The following is a 20,859-nucleotide window of genomic DNA, read 5'->3' as shown; positions in this document are numbered from 1 at the left end:
TTATTTCCTTCCACCTATCACCTGCCAGCTCTTGCTCTGCCCCTTCCCTCCATCTCTTTATACTATCTCCCCTCTTTCTTTCCAGTCCCGATGGAGGGTCTCGACCCGAAACATCGACTATCCATTTCCCTCCTTGGATGCTGCCCGACCCGCTGAGTTCCTCCAACGCTTTTTTATGTTGCTTCTGTGAGGAAAATAGCTCTTAGTTTTTAAAATTCATCATCCAAAATAACTTGTGTAGGTGTTCAACCCCAAAGAGGATATAAATTGTCTCAAGTAAAGATTGCAGACTATCTGACTGTCGAACGTCACAACTAAACCTCGTTCTACCATCACCCAAAATCCATGCAGGTGTACACTTCAGCAGGATGTGTTCACAAGGGCAACCGGTGGCTCACTAAAAATTATTGCAACTGTCTGGATTATTGTGTTGTTCTGCTTGATTTATGCAGATGTACTGTCCCCACTGTAGATGACCGTCTCCAAGAACATGACCCAAATTGTCTTTGCTCCTCTGCAAGTCTCCATGGCAGGGGTGACCAACTTTCTTCTCTGGAGCATCACAAGAGGTCAATTTTGAACTCAAAAGCCATGAACATTTCAGTCGGAGATGTTCATAAAGTGAATATCCTGGCTCATTTACCCCTCTGATAGCATCTTGGCCAACTACAGCACAATTAGCTGCAATTGGCTACTCCAGGGGACTGGCAATTGAACCCTAGACCCATGAGGCTTAGGAGCAGAATTAGGCCATTCGGCCTATTGAGTCTGCTCTGCCATTCGATCATGGCCGATTTATCTTTACCTCTCAACCCCATTCTCCTGCCTTCTCCCTATAACCTTTGACACCTTTTCTAATCAAGAACCTATCAACCTCCACCCAATGACTTGGCCTCCACAGCCATCCGTGGCAATAAATTCCACAGATTCACCACCCTCTGGCTAAAGAAATTCCTCCTCATCTCTGTTTTAAAGGGACATCCTTCTATTCTGAGGCTGTGCCCTCCGGTCCTAGACTCTCCCACTACTGGAAACATCCTCTCCACGTCCACTCTATCCAGACCTTTCAATATTCGGTAGGTTTCAATGAGATTCCCCCCCTCATCCTTCTAAACTCCAGTGAGTACAGGCCCAGAGCCATCAAACGCTCCTCATACGTTAACCCTTCCATCCCCAGGATCATTCTCGTAAACCTCTGGAACCTGTCCGACGCCAGTACATCCTTCCTTAGATACGGGGCCCAAAACTGCTCACAATACTCCAAATGTGGTCTGACCAACGCCTGAGAAAGCCTCAGCATTACGTCCTTGCTTTTGGTTCCCTTTGGTTCAGCATTGCCTCAGTTTTACACAGAGGGATGAACGGTTGCATCTCCTGCACTCTGTTATTCCATCCGTCACACTATGTAAACAGTTCTGAGAAGCTCCTAAAACTATTCAGTATTGACAACACCTGATTGCACATAGCTCTTGAATTCAACCCATGCAGGTAGAAAAATCAAAACAGCTAATGTAACCTTTCAATCCTGTCTCTTCCTTCAGTAAAAAAAGAAGCAAAGTGCTGGGGGAACTCAGCGGGTCAAGGCGCATCTGTGGAGGTAAAAGGATAGTCGACGTTTCGGGTCGAGACCCTGCCAAAATAACCTGAAATGTCAACCACCTCTCTGCTGCCACAGATGCTGCTGGACCTGCTGAGCTCTTCCAGCAGTTTGTTTGGTTTTCTGCTCTATATTCCAGCAGCTGCAGTCTCTTGCATCTCCCTTCCTTCAACTCTTGCTTCTGAGCTGTTTTTCGTCATTTCTCCTATTCCGTTCCCAGGACGGAACAGATAGATTTTCCACTAAATAACTTCCAACTAATCAGTATTTATAGCACAAGGCTCAACATTTAAATTTAATCCACTTTTTGGCAACTTCATGTCATCATCTAGTGCTTTCAGTTCCATATCCTGATTTTGTAAGGTATACCTGTTTAACCCAATATCTTTAGATTTAAATCCTGGCGCACTTCCAACCTACTGTTGCTTCAGAGAAACAAAGGACTGCAGATGCTGGAATCTCGATGAAAAACGCAATGATGCTGGAGGGACTGAGCAGGCCAGGCAGCATCCGTGGAGAAAAGCAGGCGGTCAACGTTTCAGGTCAGGACCCTTCTTCAGGACTGAAGATAGGAAAAGGGGAAGCCCAATATATAGGAGGGAAAAGCAGAGCAGTGATAGGTGGACAAAAGAGGGGAGGCGGGGTGGGCACAGGGTGGTGATAGGTAGATGCAGGTAAGAGATAGTGATAGGCAGGTGTGGGGGAGGAGGGGAGAGCAGATCCACCGGGGGGTGGGTCACAGGGAAGGAGAGAGAGGGAAAAAAGGAGGCTAGGAAAGGGAAGAAGATAAGAAGCATGGTGGGGGGGGGTGTTGTGGGGAAGGAGTGTGGGGATTATCTAAAGTGGGAGAATTCAATGATCGTGCTGTTAAGCTGCAAGGTTCCAAGACGGAAAATGAGGTGCTGTTCCTTCAGTTTGCACTTGGAATTCTCCCAGTAGTGGGGGGGGGGGGGGGCGGCCAAGGACTGACATATCAGTGATAGTGTGGGAGGGGGAGTTGAAGTGACCGGCAACGGGGAGATGCAGATCGCGGTTACAGACAGAGCGCAGGTGTTCTGCAAAACGGTCACCTCGTCTGCGTTTGGTCTCACTAATGTAGAGGAGGCCACACTTGGAGCTCAGAATGCAGTAGGTGATATTAAGGGAGGTGCAGGTGAATCTCTGTCTCACCTGGAAGGACTGTTTGGGTCCCTGGATGGAGGTGACGGAGGTGGTGTAGGGGCAGGTGTTGCACCTATGGCGGGGGCAGTGGAAAGTTCCCGGGGTGGGAGCGGGATGGGTTGGGAGGGAGGAGTGAACGAGGGAGTAGCAGAGAGAGCGGTCCCTGCGAAAGGCAGAAAGGGGTAGGGAGGGGAAGATATGCTTGGTGGTGGGGTCCCAATCCTGTTGCTTTGTCAGCTCTGCAGGAGAGACGTTTATTGTACAGACCGCATGAAGATCTCAAAACAAAATAAGTGGAGAAAGAAATTCACATAGAAGACAGACTCACTGTTTTAGATGGTACATTTTATTGAAAGAAAAAAAACATTCAATTCTGGTGAAATATTAAAAGGATTAAAATATCCCCGACTGAAAGAAATGAAAGCTTGCTCACAATTCTCACTGTATTTTTACTTTACTTCCTTACTTATTTTGGATGTTTTACCCTCTCAACTTTCCAGCCTGCATCTCCATTCTTAATTTGCACTCTTGGTCAATGAGCATCTGCAGTTGATTAGGGAGTGGGATGGGAGGGGGCAGGAAAGCATCAGCTCACCTGATTTGTGAGCAGCACGCTGTTCGAGTGTAAGAATCCAGACACAGGTTCACTCAGAAGCAAGTGGCCTAGACCAAAGAACTAATCACTGCACTCGCCTGCCTGTAATTTGTGAGGAATCTTTCTGATCCGCACGTCACTGTTCAAGACAAGACGGCATATTTACTGACTGGAGGATCTTAGCGGCTTTATCGTAAATTGGGCACTTTAGTGATATACATTTAGTGCAAAAAAGCTCAGTGTCTTTTGCCTTGTTCATCAATGGCTTTAATTTTTAGTTTCCAATTTTGTTAGTTATATTGTGACTTACAGGCAAATGAAAGACGTCATTGCAACGCAAATGTGTCTTCACATTATACCGTCACAAGCATAAAGAACCCCCTTCCAAATCACTCTTAACTAATAATCTGCAGAATAAATAAGGCCTTTTTTTTACTGAAAAATGGTGAATCTCTGTGGGAAGCAGTTCTTTACCAGAAGGATCTTCCTACGGTGGATAAAATGCACTATTTAAATAATCTGAAAAGTCATTGCTGTCTGGGCTTTCAGACTGTTCTGGGCAATATTCGTCCTTTTCTAATGTCAATTGCTCTAATTCCTCATCGGATGTTGAAGGATGAGTCAGAATAATCCGGGGCAGCTTGGCAACACAGCAGGGATCAAGAGAGGAAGAGACGAGACAAGAAACCAAGTGCAGTGTCAAGGAAAGAATCGAGATACATACAAGGAGGGGAAAAAAATTGAAATATTTGAAAAACATCAAAAACGTGCACAATTAAAAGAATTATAAATAATGAAAAACAGATGAAAAAATATCCTGAATTTGAATTCATTATCATTTGAAGTAACTGAATTCACCTCTCACCCCAGCTTGCTGAACACCAATAGTTTCTGCAGCCTATTCCATCTCGATTAGTAATCAACAAATTTCAACGCAAAACAACAAATTTCACATCAGTGATAATCTGATTCTTATAGCTTCTAAGAAACCAGAAGAGGAATCTGATCCATTGAAAGTTAGAATAGATAATTACAGGTATTTTGTCATTCACATTCACATCTATAAACTTTCACTGCAATACCATTGATTCTTTGGGGGTATGTATGTTTGACTCAAAAAGCTGTTTTTCACTAAGATGTACAGTGTTAGAATGCACTGAACTGAAATGCTAATCGTGCATGTTCAATTTACAAAGTTTTCCTTAAAGAAATATTTTCCATGGACACATCCCTTCATAAATCAATCAATTACTGTATATTCTGTGGAGAAATTATTTAGGGGGAAATGTAAAGATCGCTCAAATCAGTCAACCTGTCTGCACCCCCACCACAACACGCCCCTCCCATTTCATTCAAATTTCACAAATTGTCACTTAATGCACTGTTTGCATGTTTTATGGTGGTAAATTAATTTGTGATCAACTACAGTGGACCTTATAAAAACAGGTAGAATTCGGGTTGGTGATTACATGAAAAGCATAAAGAAATAGAGGCATTGGCTTGTTTGCATCGATTGGAACAATAGTGCTGAAATGTGGAAAGATATTCATTCTTCCCATTTGGGATCACTAAACACTTCTCCAGTTGGATATATTTACAAATTAGTTCAGTTCAGAACTCTAAAAGGCATTTAGGAAGCTGGCCTTCATCAGTCAGGGCATTGAGTCTCAGAGTTGGGACATTATGTTGCAGTTGTATAAGTCGTTGGTGAGGCCGTACTTGGAGCACTGTGGATAGTTTTGGTCACCCTGTTATAGGAAAGATGTGATTAAGCTGGATAGAGTGCAGAAAAGATTTACAAGGATATTGCCAGGACTCGAGGGCCTGAGTTATAGGGAGAGGTTGGACAGGCTTTATTCCTTGGGAGTGTAGGAGTGAGGGGTGATATTATAGAGGTTTATAAAATCATGAGGGCCATAAGGTGGACGGTAACAGTCTTTTCCCCAGGGTAGGGGAGTCCAAGACTAGGGGCACAGGCTTAGGGTGAGAGGGGAAAGATTTAAAAGGGACCTGAGGGGCAACTTTTTCACGCAGAGGGTGGTGAGTATATGGAACGAGCTGCCAGAAGAAGTGGCTGAGGCAGGTACAACAGCATCATTTAAGAAGCCCTTGGACAGGTACATGGAGGGGCGGGGCCTGGAGGGATATGGGCCAAACGCAGGAAATTGGGACTAGCTGGGTGGGCGCTGTGGTCAGCAGGGACTGGTTGGGCCGCAGGACCTCTCTCAGATGATGCCAATATATGCACCGTGCATCATTCAGGCACAGCACACACATTCAATTCCTCACTCTATAGTATAATCAATGTTCTGTGCATTGACTCTACCTACATGCCAGTGACACTGCTGCAAGCAAGTTTTTCATTGCACCTGTACCTCACTGTACTTGTGCACATGACAATAAACTCGACACGACTTGAATGCACCAGACAAGCAGCTAAATCTGACAATGAATTGAACTCGCAGCCTTTGTGCTTAAAGACCTGTCTTCAGGGCTGAGCTGGGTCATCGGAAGCCCCCAGAATCTCTTATTTCAGCAGCAATACCGCATCTTCAGTTGCATTACAGCAGAGGGTATATTTTTTGCAGTGTGGCTTTGGTGGAATTGTGCTATAAAACTGCCTGTAAAGCACAGATTTACAATTTCTTCACACATATCCCAGAGGATATATCCCACTCGGGTAAAAGAGACAGTGAAAGACTATTCACGATCTTCTGATTGGGCAGAATAGAACCTTTCATGGCTCAATAATTTTGGATATCTTCATTCCCAGCAAATTTATTTCAGGTTTCCAGGATTCATCCTTTGTGAAATAGGACCCTGATTTGAACTTCTACTCCTTGGGCTCAGAAACATGCAGTTACATTTCCAAATGTACGGAGAGTGGGCACGTGGATGAGGGAGCTGATGAAGATGGGAGTCTGAGGGGGTAACATGGAAAGCGCTGGAGGAACTCAGCGGGTCAGGCAGCATCTGTGGAGGGAGACGGACAGTCGAGGTTGCGGGCCGAGACCCTTCACCTGGATTGGAAAGGAAGGGGGGAGGTAGCCGGTATAAAGAGGTGGGGGGAAGGGGTGGAGCAAGAGCTGGCAGGTGATAGGTGGATCCAGGTGAGAGGAGGGTGATAGACAGGTGAGGGAGGGGGGGGGGGAGAGCGGGAAGCTGGGAGGTGACAGGTGGAGGTGACAGAGGGCTGGAGATGTTGGAATCTGATAGGAGAGGACAGTGGACCATGGAATAGAGGGAGGGAGGTGGGGAGGGGAACCAGTGGGAGGAGTGTGTGGGTGATGGGCAGATAGACTGGGGGGAGGGGAAAGAGATAGGGGGATGGGGGTCAGGTGGATCAGGAGGAGAGGAAAAAGAGGAAACGGAAAAGGGACGGGGTGGGGGGGGGTGGGGGGAATGGTTACCGGAAGTTTGAGAATCTGATGTTGATGCCGGCAGGTTGGAGACTGCCCAGGAGGAGTACGAGGCGCTGTTCGTTCAGCTGTGACCCAGCAGTGGAGGAGGCCAAGGACAGACATGTCGGTGCGGGAATGGGAAGTGGGATTAGAATGGCAGGCCACCGGGAGATCCCGGCTGCTACGGCGGGCGGAGCGAAGGTGCTCGGCGAAGGGAGTCACCCAATCCGCGTCAGCTCTCACCGATGTAGAGGAGGTCCCTCCGGGAGCACCAGATGCAATAAATGACACCGTGGGATTCACAGGTGAAAGACTGTCTCACCTGGAAGGGCCGGAGGTTGGTGAGGGAGGAGACGTGGGGGCAGGTATGATGGGGAGGATGAGGGGGTGGGTGGGAATGAAGCTATGAGGGTGTGGGGGAGCTGACAACCCCTTTCGGGGTTCGATTCCCATCGCTGTCTGTAAGGAGTTTGTACGTTCTCCCCGTGTCTGCGTGGGTTTCCTCCGGGTGCTCCGGTTTTCTCCCACGTTCCAAAGACGTACGGGTAGGTTAACATGGGTTTAAAATGGGTGGTGGGGACTTGTTGGGTCAGAAGGGCCTGCTACTGTGCTGTAGGTAAAGTATGTCTGTGAGTGTGTGTGAGTGTGTGTGTGAGTGTGTGAGTGAGTGTGTGTGTGTGTGAATGTGAAAGAGTACAAGAGAGAGTGTGAGAGTGAATGAGTGTGTGCGTGAGAGTGTGAGAGTGTGAGAGTGAGCAAGTGTGTGTGTGAGTGAGTGTGTGTGAGTGTGTGTGTGTGTGTGTGTGAGTGTGTGTGTGTGTGAGTGAGTGTGTGATTGGATGAGGGGCTGAATGTGTGTGTGTGTGTGTGTGTGTGTGTGAGTGAGAGTGTGATTGGATGAGGGGCTGAATGTGTGTGTGTGTGTGTGTGTGTGTGTGTGTGAGTGAGTGTGTGATTGGATGAGGGGCTGAATGTGTGTGTGTGTGTGTGTGTGTTAGTGAGAGTGAAAGTGATAGTGAGTGAGTGTGTGTGTGTGGCATGAGTTTGTATGTGTGTGTGTGCGTGTGTGGTGTGTGTGTGTGAGTGTGTGTGTATGTGGTGTGTATGGCGTATGTGTGTGTGTGTGGTGTGTGCGTGTGTGTGAGAGAGTGTGTGGCGTGTGTGTGAGAGTGTGTGGCGTGTGTGTGTGGTGTGGCGTGTGTGTGAGAGAGTGTGTGGCGTGTGTGTGAGAGAGTGTGTGGCGTGTGTGTGTGGTGTGGCGTGTGTGTGAGAGAGTGTGTGGCGTGTGTGTGAGAGAGTGTGTGTGCGTGTGTGTGAGAGAGTGTGTGGCGTGTGTGTGAGAGAGTGTGTGGCGTGTGAGTGAGAGAGTGTGTGGCGTGTGTGTGTGGTGTGTGCGTGTGTGTGAGAGAGTGTGTGGCGTGTGTGTGAGAGAGTGTGTGGCGTGTGTGTGAGAGAGTGTGTGGCGTGTGTGAATGACCGATATCCAAAGACTCTGCCCTGGGAAGTGGAACAGCATGCCACCAGTTTCGGGACATCAGTGCTTCGGACATGTTGTCCTCCGTTGCCAGGACACATGGTCCAGGCAGACACAAGGACTTCTGGGGCTTGAAAAACTTATGACTTTAAGCCCTGTTTATCCATAAATATCACTTTACATTTGAATGAAAAGTGGGTGTTGCACTGAAGAGAACTACACCTGCAACCTTTCTGATATAAGTGATGCTGCATTTTACCGTGAATGTGTCGTGTCGAGATCTGGTAACTTTAGGAAAGCACAATTGCACTAGAACAAGGTGGAACAAAGTATTACTATAGTTTGGGTCAATGGAACACTCCCTCTAAATCTCCAAGATTTAAAACCCAAAGCTACTCACTGGCATGGTATGGTTCACGATACAGAATGAGGTGCACTTTTGCGATGTCCCACGAGAAGAGTTAACCGTGCGATTTGCTGAGGTCACAGATCCCTGGTAAAAGAGCATAAGGAAGGAGAGCGGGTGAGCTGTTGTCTATACACGTACACATATCCTGCTCGCAGTCTGTACGAACTTAGTCATTGAACTTCAGTGACTGGTCATTGGGTTGCCCACAGCACCACCAAGTGGAATTGAAAAAGAAAATAATAACTTCACTCAAAGTAGTTATCACAGAAAGTAATTTATCACGGAGACACAAGAGACTGCAGACCCTGGTCAGACCCCACTTGGAGTACTGTGCTCAGTTCTGGTCACCTCACTACAGGAAGGATGTGGAAACCATAGAAAGGGTGCAGAGGAGATTTACAAGGATGCTGCCTGGATTGGGGAGCATGCCTTATGAAAGCAGGTTGAGGGAACTCGGCCTTTTCTCCTTGGAGCGACAGAGGATGAGGGGGGACCTGATAGAGGTGTATAAGATGATGAGAGGTATTGATCGGGTAGATAGTCAGAGGCTTTTTCCCAGGGCTGAAATGGTGGCCACAAGAGGACATAGGTTTAAGGTGCTGGGGAGTAGGTACAGGGGAGATGACAGGGGTAAGTTTTTTCACTCAGAGAGTGGTGAGTGTGTGGAACGGGCTGCCGGCAACGGTGGTGGAGGTGGATACAATGGGATCTTTTAAGAGACTTTTGGATGGGTACATGGAGCTGAGAAAAGTAGAGGGCTCTGGGTAAGCCTAGTGATCTCTAGGGTAGGGACATTTTCAGTACAACTTTGTGATGCAGGTTTTCTATGTTCTTTGTTCTATGCTGGAATCTGCAGCAACAAACAATCTGCTGGAGGAACTCAGCAGGTCGAGCAGCATCTGTGGGCGAGAATGGAACTCTCAACGTTTCAGGTCGAAGCCCTGCCTCAGGACTGAGAGCGGAGAGGCGAGGTGGCCAGCTTCAGATTAGATTTAGATGGTAGATGTCACCACAGATTTAGGCAACATTGCAACAACGAAACTCCGATAATCCAGCGTCCAACTGTTCCGAAATCCCCGACGGTCCGGTGTCTGGAACACTCATGAGTCGGGGGAAGTGAGCCAAGGCTCCAAAGTGCGAGTGGGGAGTGAAGTCAGAGTCAAGGGTCCCGACCGTGGGATGGATGTGGGGCCGGAGATAGGATTGGTGTCCAGAACAAGGGTGGGTTTGCAGCCGGATCTAGGATCCGGAGTGCTTGTATATTTGCTACTCCCTTTAAACTCAGTGGGTTCACTGGAAAATTTATTATACTACAGTGTACACATGCAAAAAAAGAAGTGAGATAAAAGTGTGTGTATTAGTAGGAGAAACATCCAATAGTCTGGAAAATCTGCAAGTCCACTGCCACCAAATTCCCGCAGGTGCCGGATTATCGGAGTTTTACTTTACCCATTTATTTAACAGTCTTGGGCTTTTTCTCGTTCTCATCAATCCTGTTTTTTCCCCAAAAGCAACACAGAATTTGCTGGGGGAACTCAGCAGGTCGAGCAGCATCTGCGGAGGGGGAAAGGAATCGTCAACGTTTCGGGTCGAAAGGCTGATGCGTTGACAATTCCTTCCACCACCACCAGCCACCCCCTCCCCCCCCCACCACAAACACTGAGTTCCTCCAGCAGATTGTGCATTGCTCTGAATTCCAGTATCCGCAGTCTCTTGTATCTCCCGGTTCTCCTACAACCTCAGGGCAGTGTGGCGCTGTGCAGAAAGATCCAAATTCATGTCTCACCCGGTGAGGAGAGCGCTTGCTAAAATCACTCTTCGTACTTTCAAGCTGAAAGGGTGAAAAATGATCAAGGTGGCTGAAGAGTGGTCTCGAGTGGCTCTCTAAATCAACATGGGTGAAGATGTTCACTCCTAAGTTTCAGAAGCTCAGGTAGTCATGGCTACTGGTGCTCAGTTAACGCTCACCAGTACTCAACAATTTTTAGGAAACAGAGACAAGAAGAAAGGATTAGATTGAGGGCGGGGTAGAACCCAGATGTCGAACATAATCCACTTACTTCAGATGTATGAGATTGACTTACCAAGTTATTTCCATTACATGTGCTCTTTTCAAGGAAAACACCCTCTGTATCCAGCCACTCATTGTTGGGATGTTCACTCCAATCATAATGGGTGGTGTATGATTCACTGGTCCTTGAGCTGGAGGTGACTGTGGTGTCAGTGGTCGCTGCCCTGTTCCTCAAAATCAGTATCTTAATCACAGTGCCAGAATTCCTCAGGGTATTCACTGCTTCACGGTGAGTAACATCTTGCAAACTTATTCCGTTGACCTGAAAATGTAGAGGTTTTGTTGTCGCAAGAACGCCAGAAAGTAGGAGTAGGCTATTTGAGCCTGCGCTTCATTCAATATCATCATGGCTGATCTGCCCCAGGCCTCATCTCCTCTTTTGTGCCAGTTCCCCACAGCTCTCAATTCCCCGATCTTGCAAAAATCTATTTCCCCTTTAACTGCCCCAAAGGTCCCAGCCTCTACAACACCCAGGGGCAGAGAATTCCTGAACTTCCCTATCTGCTACAAGAAGTTGTTCTCTCCCCTCCCAGCTTCTTACATCATAGAACATAGAACAGTTCAGCATAGTACAGGCCACATGTTTTGCTGACCTATATAAACCTACTCCATGATCAGGCACAGTAGTGTAGCGGTTAGCATAACGCTTTACAGCACCAGAGACACAAGTTCAATTCCCCCCACTGTCTGTAAGGAGTTTGTATGTTCTCCCCATTTCTGTGTGGGTTTCCTCCGGGTGCTCAGGTTTCCTCCCACATTCCAAAGACGTGCCGGTTAAGAAGTTGTGGGTGTGCTACATTGGCACCGGAAGCGTGGCGACACTTGCGGGCTGCCCCCAGAACACTCTACGCAAAAGATGTATTTCACTGTGTGTTTCGATGTACACGTGACTAATAAAGATCTTACCTTATCTTATCAACCTAACCCTTCCCTCCTACACAGCTCATGACCCTCCATTTCTTTTACATCCATGTGCCTATCTAAGAGTCTCTTAAATGTCCTGATTGTATCAGCCTCCACCACCCCCGGCAGTGCGTTCCAGGCACCCACCACTCTCTATGTGAAAAGCCTACCTCTGACAACTCCCCTAAACTTTCCTCCTCTGACCTTAAACAGACGTCCTCTGGTGTTGGCCATTGCTGCCCTGGGGAAAAGGTGCTGGCTGTCCACTCTGTCTATGCCCCTCATAATCTTATACACCTCTATCAAGTCGCCTCTCATCCTGCGTCACTCCAAAGAGATATAGATAAGATATAAGATATTTATTTATTAGTCACATGTACATCAAGACACACAGTGAAATGCATCTTTTTGCGTTACTGCGAGTGTTCTGGGGGCAGCCCGCAAGTGTCGCCACTCTTCTGGCGCCAACATAACATGCCCACAACTTCCTAACCCATACGTCTTTGGAATGTGGGAGGAAACCGGAGCACCTGGAGGAAACCCACACAGACACGGGAAGAATGTTAAAATTCCTTACAGACAGCGGTGGGAATTGAACCCGTGTCGCTGGGGCTGTAATTGCGTTACGCTAACCGCTACATTACTGTGCCGCTTTACAGTAGCTTGCTCAACCTTTCCTCATAGGACACATTCTCTAATCCAGGCAGCATCCTGGTAAATCTCCTCTGCACCCTCTCTAAAGCTTCCAGATTCTTCCTATACTGACATGACCAGAAATGAACACAATGGACTCTGACCTCACGATCTACCTTGTTGTGGCCTTGCACCTTATTGCACTGCACTTTCTCTGTAGCTGTGACACTTACTCTGTACTGTTATTGTTTTTACCCTGTACTACCTCAATGCACTCTGTACTAACTCAATGTAGCTGCACTGTGTAATGAATTGACCTGTACGATCGGTTTGTAAGACAAGCTTTTCACTGTACATCGGTACAAGTGACAATAATAAACCAATACCAATACTCTAAGTGTGGTCTAACCAGAGTGTTATAGAGCTGCAACATTACCTCATGGCTCATGAACTCAATCCCCCAACTAATGAAGAACACACCATACGCCTTCTTAATCAACCTATCCACTTGCGTGGCAACTTTGAGGGATCTATGGACGTGGACCCCAAGATCCCTCTGTTCCTCCACACTGCTCATAATCCTGCCATTAACCTTGTACTCCGCCTTCATGTTCGTTCTTCCAAAGTGCATCACTTCACACTTTTCCGGATTGAACTCCATCTGCCACTTCTCCGCCCAACTCTGCATCCTGTCTATATCCTGTTGTAACCTCCAAGTACCTTCTACACGATCCACAACCCCTCCAACCCTCATGTCATCTGCAGACTTTCTAACCCATACCCCTACTTCCTCATCCAAGTCCTTTATAAAAATCACAAAGAGCAGGGGTCCCAGAACAGATCCCTGTGGAACACCACTGGTCACCGACCTCCAGGCAGAATATGCCCAATCTACCACCATCCTCTGCCTTCTGTGGGCAAGCCAATTCCGAATCCTCGCAGCCTCATGACTTTCTGGATGAGCCTACCATGTGGAACCTTGTCAAACGCCTTACTGAAGTCCATATACACCAATCCACTGGTCTACCTTCACCTATTTGTTTTGTCACCTCCTCAAAATACTCAATTAGGCTCAGCAATCATTTCAACTCTCACCCTCCCTCATCTGCCTATCACGCCCCGCCTCACGTGGATCCACCTATCACCTGCCAGCTCTTGCTCCACCCCTTCCCCCCACCCCTTTATGCTGGCTACCTCCCCTCTTCCTGTCAGTCCAGATGAAGGGTCTCGACCCGAAACGTCGACTGTCCATTTACCTCCACAGATGCTGCCTGACCCACTGAGTTCCTCCAGCGCTTTGTGTATTGTACTGTTCTATGTTCTAATGCATAATTGCACTGGAGAAAGCACAGAGATTTACGAGGACTGGAAGACCGGAGCTAAAGAGATGCGAGAGTTGTTTTCTTTAAAGCAGAAGAGGCTGACAGGAGCCTCGATTAAAGTGTATAAAGTTATGAAGGGCCTAGCCAGAGTAAATAGAAAGGAACTATTTCCCTTCGCAGTGGGCTCAAAATCCAGGGGAGCATAGATTTAAAGTTATCGGTAAAGGGATTGGAGAATGGTTGGGGAAAGGTTCCCAACTCCCCCCGCCCCTCACCCCACTGCCAACAACCCCAGAGGGTGATAGCCCTCTGGAACACACTCTCCTCCCCTCTCGCAAGGCAAAAAAACCTTCCCCACATTGAAGACAGCACCTGTGTACACACTTGAAGAGCCATGACCTGTGCTGGAAGGAGGGAGGAGGCAGGACTGCTCCTTTCCAACTAGTATAGATCCGATGGGCCAAATGGCCTCCCTCAACATAAATTTTCTTCTGTTCCATCAAGTCACAAATGAATTTGGCAGCTTGCCTTCTTTTTGAACACTCGGCATTTTTAACTTGCATCTTTCCAGCCAAAAAAAAATCGGCGTTTGACGTTGGTTAACAAATATTTTAAAAAGGCAGGATGAAGCCATGTGTAGAGACAATCCAAGGTGCTCAGGATGGAAGTCAGCCCAGACGATGAATGAAGGTGGAAATGGAGGTTGCAGAGGGTTGTGTATACACTTCTACTTTGACAATCTGGTCTCAACACTGTCTTGAAGCAAGATGGCGCCATAATGTGGTGCCTCGTTGCAAGCTGCTCTCTGTAGACCTACTCATTACTTTCAATATATCGATCCTCTCGTTTAAATCTAAATTCTATGTCACTAAGAATTCTCTGCAGCTGTGACACTTTGTATTCTGTATTGTTTTACCCTGTACTACCTCAATGCACTGTGTAATGAATTGATCTGTACAAACGGTGTGCAAGACAAGTTTTTCACTGTACCTCGGTACCTGTGACAATAAGAAACCAATTCCAATTCTTTGACTTTTCATTAACAGCTAGTTAGTTTACTTTGAAGCTCAGCCATGTGAGAACACCAGAGGGTGTTTTTTTTTCTGCACTATTATCATTCCACACTGCTACACGAAAGTTATTTGGGGGACATTGCCATGACTACCAATACTGGAAGTTCAAGGGTGTTTTTCCAACTTATTAAACACATGATAAAGTAGGGTGTTGCCTCAAATTGCAACTATTCCACAAGGCATTCCACTCAGCTGTGTGTCAACTTTTGTTCAAAGCCTCAAGTACAGTATAACATCAGTTAACCAGACTCTCTGCAGAGTACTGAGAAAGACAAATACTTGTGTCATAGACTGCAAAAGTCAGCCGTGTACAGAGGGAAGTTAAATAGAAAATATGTACACCTGGTTTTCCTTTGAATAGCCTTTGATCACTATTTCATGGATATATTAACTGCTTTGAATAACATTCAAATGGATCAGTCAGTTTTAAAGAGTTAGATTTCCTTTTTTTTCCATATAATAAATCAACTGGCAAAACCTTGAAAGCTTGTAGGAAGCATTGAGGATGTAGCAAGCTGTGAGTTTAGCAAGTCTCTCACCTGATGCTAACCATTCTTTTCACATAAGCTTTACTGAACTATTAGGAAACATTCCCTGTACGTGTGTTAACATGTCCTTCTGGGAAGATACTTGAAAGCTTTTAAATTCTTTGTGCGTGTAAGCAGAGAGAGGAGGCACATTATGAGTGACGACAGGTCGACTCAAGGATAGGTGCTGTTTCTCGAGGTTGATCTGAACCCCACCTCTCACTTTCTCACATACTCCTATACTTTTCATAGAACATACAGCAGTACAGTCCAATACAGGCCCTTCGGCCCACAATGTTGTGCCGACCTTTAAACCTTGCCTGAGACTATCTAACCCCTTCCTCCCACATATCCCTCTATTTTAAATTCCTCCATATGCTTATCTAGTAATCTCTTGAATTTGACCAATGTACCTGCCTCTACCACCACCCCAGGCAGCGCATTCCATGCCCCAACCACTCTCTGGGTAAAAAACCTTCCTCTGATATCCATTAACTCATCAGGTTCGCTCGTGAACTCATAGTTACGACACACTTTAAGTGTTATTTCATGACTCCCTTGCTTCTTGCCTTAATTAGAACCCATCAGTACTGGCACAAAGAGGGAGCTGGGGCTAGCATAGATCAGCCGTGATCATTTTGAATGGCAGGGCAGGCTTGAGGGCCCGAGTGGCCTATTCCTGTGCTCGTACCTGAATCAACATCGTCAACATATCTCACTGTCTGGAAGATGACACTGAAGTCATTCCAATAAGAACACTTCCCACTTCTTTCAACAAACCAAGTTCCACTCAGTGGAACGGAAGAGCAAATTGTTTGAACTCACAGTAAACTAATTAATATCTTGAACCCACTGAGGCTCAGCGATAGCACACTCACCTCTGAATTAGTGAACGAGGGTTCAAGTTCCAGTCCGGTAACCTGAGCATAAAATATTGTCAATCATTGGATGGACATAAAAACCTCCTGTGGTCCAATTTCAAACAGGGGAACCTTGCTGGTGTCCTGGCATATAACTAGACCTTAAAGCAGATTATTTGGTAATTGGTTTATTATTGTCTCATGTACCAAGATACAATGAAAAACTTTGTTTTGCATGCCATCCATACAGATCATTTCATCACATCAGTGCATTGAGGTAGTACATGGGAAAAGCAATAACAGAATGCAAACTAAGGTGTTACAGTTACAGAGAAAGTGCAGTGCCAGCAGACAGTAAGGTGCAAAGGCCACAGTGAGGTAGATTGTGAGGTCAAGAGTTCATCTTTATCATACAAGAGGTCCATTCAAGAGTTTTATAACAACGGGATCGAAGCTGTCCTTGAACTTGGTGGTGCGTGTTTTTAAGCTTTTGTATCTGCCTGATGGGAGGGGGGAGAGGAGAGAATGACCATGCTGGGAGGGGTCTTTGATTATGTTGGCTGCTTTCCTGAGGCAGTGAGAAGTGCAGACAGAGTCCATGGAGGGGAGGTTGGTTTCCGTGATGTGCTGGGCTGTGTCCACAACTCTCTGCAGTTTCTTGCGGTCTCAGGCAGAGCAGTTGCCATACCAAGCCGTGATGCATCCGGATAGGATGCTTCCTATAGTGCATTGATAAAAATTGATGAAGGTCAATGGGGGCATGCCAAATTTCCTTAGTCTTCTGAGGAAGTAGAGACACTGGTGTGCTTTGGAGTTTGAAGGAACATGCTATGTACAAATTTTAGTTGTGTTTTCCAGTAATTACCAATCAAAAGATTTTAACTGCCTTCCAAAGATCTTTGTCATGAAAGAACTTATATAATAGCAGCCTTTCTTTTATTTCATTATTTACGTCAAATTGTCTTGATCTATTCAAACAAGGATCCAATCCGGGAATGTCTCTCAAATTTTACTACTAATGGAACAGGAGCAATAAAAAAAAGGTCTCGCAAACTTACCTCCAGCACCATGTCTCCAACTCGTAAACCAGCCAGATCAGCAGGACCACCCTTTGCAACTTTGGAAATGAAGATTCCCTGATACAGACAATACCATCGATCAGTCTGTGACTTTAATTGCAAGCTAAGTTTTGTCTTGAAATCAGAAGTTAGATAACCCTTTGAATAACACCACAATTGGACGTTCAAACAAAACTCTGAATGAATCCAAGATGTCCTTTGTACATCATTCAGCAATGAAGAATGGGGCTATTTTACTCAAACTGACAAATCTATTGGTTCACTTTCTCCTAACATAAAAAAACCTGAAAAAGAACAAATCGGTTTTCAGTAAATGAAAATTAAAAAAAAACTGCAGATGCTGAAACTCTGAAACAAAAGCAGAAAAACATTGGATACACTCAGCAGGTCAAGTAGCATCTGTGGAAGGAGAAACCGTCAGCACTTCGAGTCTACTTTCTACTTTCTAATGAGCCTTGCTTTCATTAATCGAGGTATTGAGTACAGGAATCAAGAAGTTATGATACGTCTCTATAGAACTCTGGTTTGGCCGCATTTAGAGTATTGCGTGCAATTCTGGTCACCTCACTATAGGAAGGATGTCGAGGCTTTAGAGAGGGTGCAGAGGAGGTTTACTAGGATGCTGCCTGGATTAGAGGGCATGTGCTATCAGGAGAGGCTGGACAAACTTGGGTTCTTTTCTCTGGAGCGGCAGAGGCTGAGGGGTGATCTGTTGGAAGTGTATAAAATGATGAGGGGCATAGATAGGGTGGACAAGCAATATCTTTTTCCCATTATTGAGCGATCCAATACCAGAGGGCATGCATTTAAGGTGAGAGGGGGTAGGTTCAGAACAGACGTGAGGGGTACGTTTTTACTGAGAGAGTGGTGGATGCCTGGAATGCGTTGCCTGATAGGGTGGTGGAGGCAAATTCATTGGGGGCTTTCAAGAGGGGCTTGGATGGGCACATGAATGAGAGGAAAATGGAGGGAAATGGTATTTCTGTAGGTGGGAGGGATTAGCTATGTCAGCACGACGTTGTGGGCCGAAGGGTCTGTTCTGTGCTGTACTGTTCTATGTTCTACAATCCTTCATCAGAGCAAACATCCACTGTTTCACTTTCTACAGATGCTGCCTGACCTGCTGAGTGTTTCCAGCACTTTTTGTAACAGATTTTCAGAATCTGTTCCCATGAAAAGGATTTTACAACTGTATGATATATAGTCATACAGTATGATATGTAGTAGGCCCTTCAGCCCGACTAGCCCATGCTGACCAAGATGCCCGTCTAAGCTAGTTCCATTTGCCTGCGTTTGGCACATATCCCTCTAAACCTTTCCTTTCCGTGTACCTGTCCAAGAAAAATGTTGTTAATGTACCTGCCTCAACCACTTCCTCTGGCAGCTCGTTCCAGATACATACCACCATTTGTGTAAAAAATTGCCCCTCTAGTTCCTATTAAATGTTTCACCTCTCACCTGAAACCTATGCCCTCTAGTTTTTCGTTCCCCTTCCCTGAGAAAAAGACTGTGCGCATTCACCCTATCTATGCCCCTCATGATGTTAATCACTTCTGTGAGATCACCTCTCAGTCTCCTGCGCTCCAAGGAATAAAGGCCTAGCCTGTCCAACCTCTCCCTATAACTCAGTCCCTCAAGTCCTGGCAACATCCTTGTAAATCTTTTCTACACTCTTTCCAGTTTAATATCTCCTTGTTTCAATTCAGAAACCTGTTTTTTTTTCGCGAATAACCCTTGAAACTAGAGAGAAATTTTGAGGTATTCTGTAGCATGTAACTTATACACTATTGGGTGTAAACCCACTAACAAATTGCTCCAAATGTCCAACTGCTCTCTTTGTATTTATCGTTACGTTCTATTGACCTGACCAGAAGCAGACCTGTGCAGGAGAAGGCACATAGTGAAAGAAACAATGCTCTGTTATCTTGTTCAACAAAGCACTGCAAAATACTGCAGATGCTCCAAATCTGAAATAAAAACAGAAAATGCCCACCTGGTGAAGCAGCATATGTGGGAAAAGAAACGGAGGTAATGTTTCTGGTTGAAAGTCCTTCATCACAACTTTGGAAAGTGAGAAAACAAGTTAGCTTTAAATTGCAGAGAAGTTTAAGAAGGAATAGATAGGGCAGTGGGAAGTACGGTGACACAGCTGGTAGAGCTTCTCTCTCAGACCTCCAGCAACCCTGGTTCGATCCTGACCTCAGGTGCTGCCTGTGTGGAGATTGCACGTTCTCCCTGTGAACTCCGGGTTTCCTCTGGCTGCTCCAGTTTTCTCCCACGTTCCAAAGACAGGTTGGTTATAGAGTCACAGAGTCATACAGCATGGAAACAGGCCCTTCAACCCAACTCGTCCATGCTAACTGTGGAACATAGAACATAGAAAAACTACAGCACAATTCAGGCCCTTCGGCCCACAAAGCTGTGCCGAACATGTCCCTACCTTAGAAATTACTAGGCTTACCCATAGCCCTCTATTTTACTCAGCTCCATATACCTATCTAACTGTCTCTTAAAAGACCCTATCGTATCCGCCTCCACCACCGTTGCCGGCAGCCCATTCCACACACTCACCACTCTCTGAGTAAAAAACTTACCTCTGACATCTCCCCTATACCTACTTCCCAGCACCTTAAGCCTATGTCCTCTTGTGGCCACCATTTCAGCCCTCGGGAAAAGCCTCTGACTATCTACCTGATCAATACCTCTCATCATCTTATACACCACTATCAGGTTCCCCCTCATCCTCCGTCTCTCCAAGGAGAAAAGGCCGAGTTCCCTCAACCTGCTTTCATAAGGCATGCTCCACATTCCAGGCAGCGTCCTTGTAGATCTCCTCTGCACCGTCTCTATGGTTTCCACACCTTTCCTGTAGTGAGGCGACCAGAACTGAGCACAATACTCCAAGTGGGGTCTGACCAGGGTCCTATATAGCTGCAACAATACCTCTCGGCTCCTAAATTCAATTCCACGATTGATGAAGGACAATACACTATATGCCTTCTTAACCACAAAGTCAACCTGCGCAGCCGCTTTGAGCGTGCTATGGACTCGGACCCCAAGATCCCTCTGATCCTCCACACTTCCAAGAGCCCTACCATTAATACGATATTCCGCCAACATATTTGACCTACCAAAATGAACCACTTCACACTTATCTGGGTTGAACTGCATCTGCCACTTCTCAGCCCAACTCTGCATCCTCTCTATGTCCCTCTGTAACCTCTGACAGCCCTCCAAACTATCCACAACACCCCCAACCTTCGTGTCATCCGCAAACTTACTAACCCACCCCTCCACTTCCTCATCCAGGTCACTTATAAAAATCACAAAGAGTAGGGGTCCAAGTGTTGCCCAGCAAGCCAGTCCCATCTGCCCACTGCCCTCTAAACCTCTCCTATCCATGTACGTATGTAGATGGATTTTAGATAGGTTAATTGGTTTCTGTACGTTGCTCCTAGTGGTGAGGGGTAGAATCTGAGGGGGTTGATGGAGATGAAAGTGGAATAAAAAGAGTATTAGTGTAAGTGGGTGCAAGATAGCTCGTGTGGGCTCGAGGGACAAAGAGCGTGTCTCCATGTACCAAGGCTAAATACAACAAAGAGGATGCCCCTGATTGGTGAGCGTTGCCAAAGTGATTAGGTTGTTCATTACATCACGTGACAACATGGACCTCATCCCATTAGAGATATTCCCCTTGTTCCACACCCTCTCTGCAGTTTAAAGCTGACATGTTTTCTGTTTTTCCCAGTTCTGA

General features: G+C 46.2%; 1 protein-coding gene across 1 annotated transcript in view; it reads right to left on the bottom strand.

Moving 5' to 3' along the window:
• The window catches only part of LOC127575150 (uncharacterized), a 172,045-nt gene that overhangs the window by 121,390 nt on the left and 29,796 nt on the right, over positions 1 to 20,859 (bottom strand). Inside the window, exons 4-6 of the mRNA XM_052024841.1 lie at positions 17,085 to 17,162; positions 10,722 to 10,970; positions 8,629 to 8,721 (exon numbers count right to left, since the gene is read on the bottom strand). Of these exons, the coding sequence (XP_051880801.1) occupies positions 8,629 to 8,721; positions 10,722 to 10,970; positions 17,085 to 17,162 (420 nt within the window). The remainder of the gene's footprint in view (positions 1 to 8,628; positions 8,722 to 10,721; positions 10,971 to 17,084; positions 17,163 to 20,859) is intronic.

Source organism: Pristis pectinata, chromosome 10 (genome assembly GCF_009764475.1).
Source record: "Pristis pectinata isolate sPriPec2 chromosome 10, sPriPec2.1.pri, whole genome shotgun sequence".
NCBI lineage: Eukaryota > Metazoa > Chordata > Chondrichthyes > Rhinopristiformes > Pristidae > Pristis > Pristis pectinata.
This window is presented reverse-complemented; position numbering and strand designations above follow the sequence as displayed.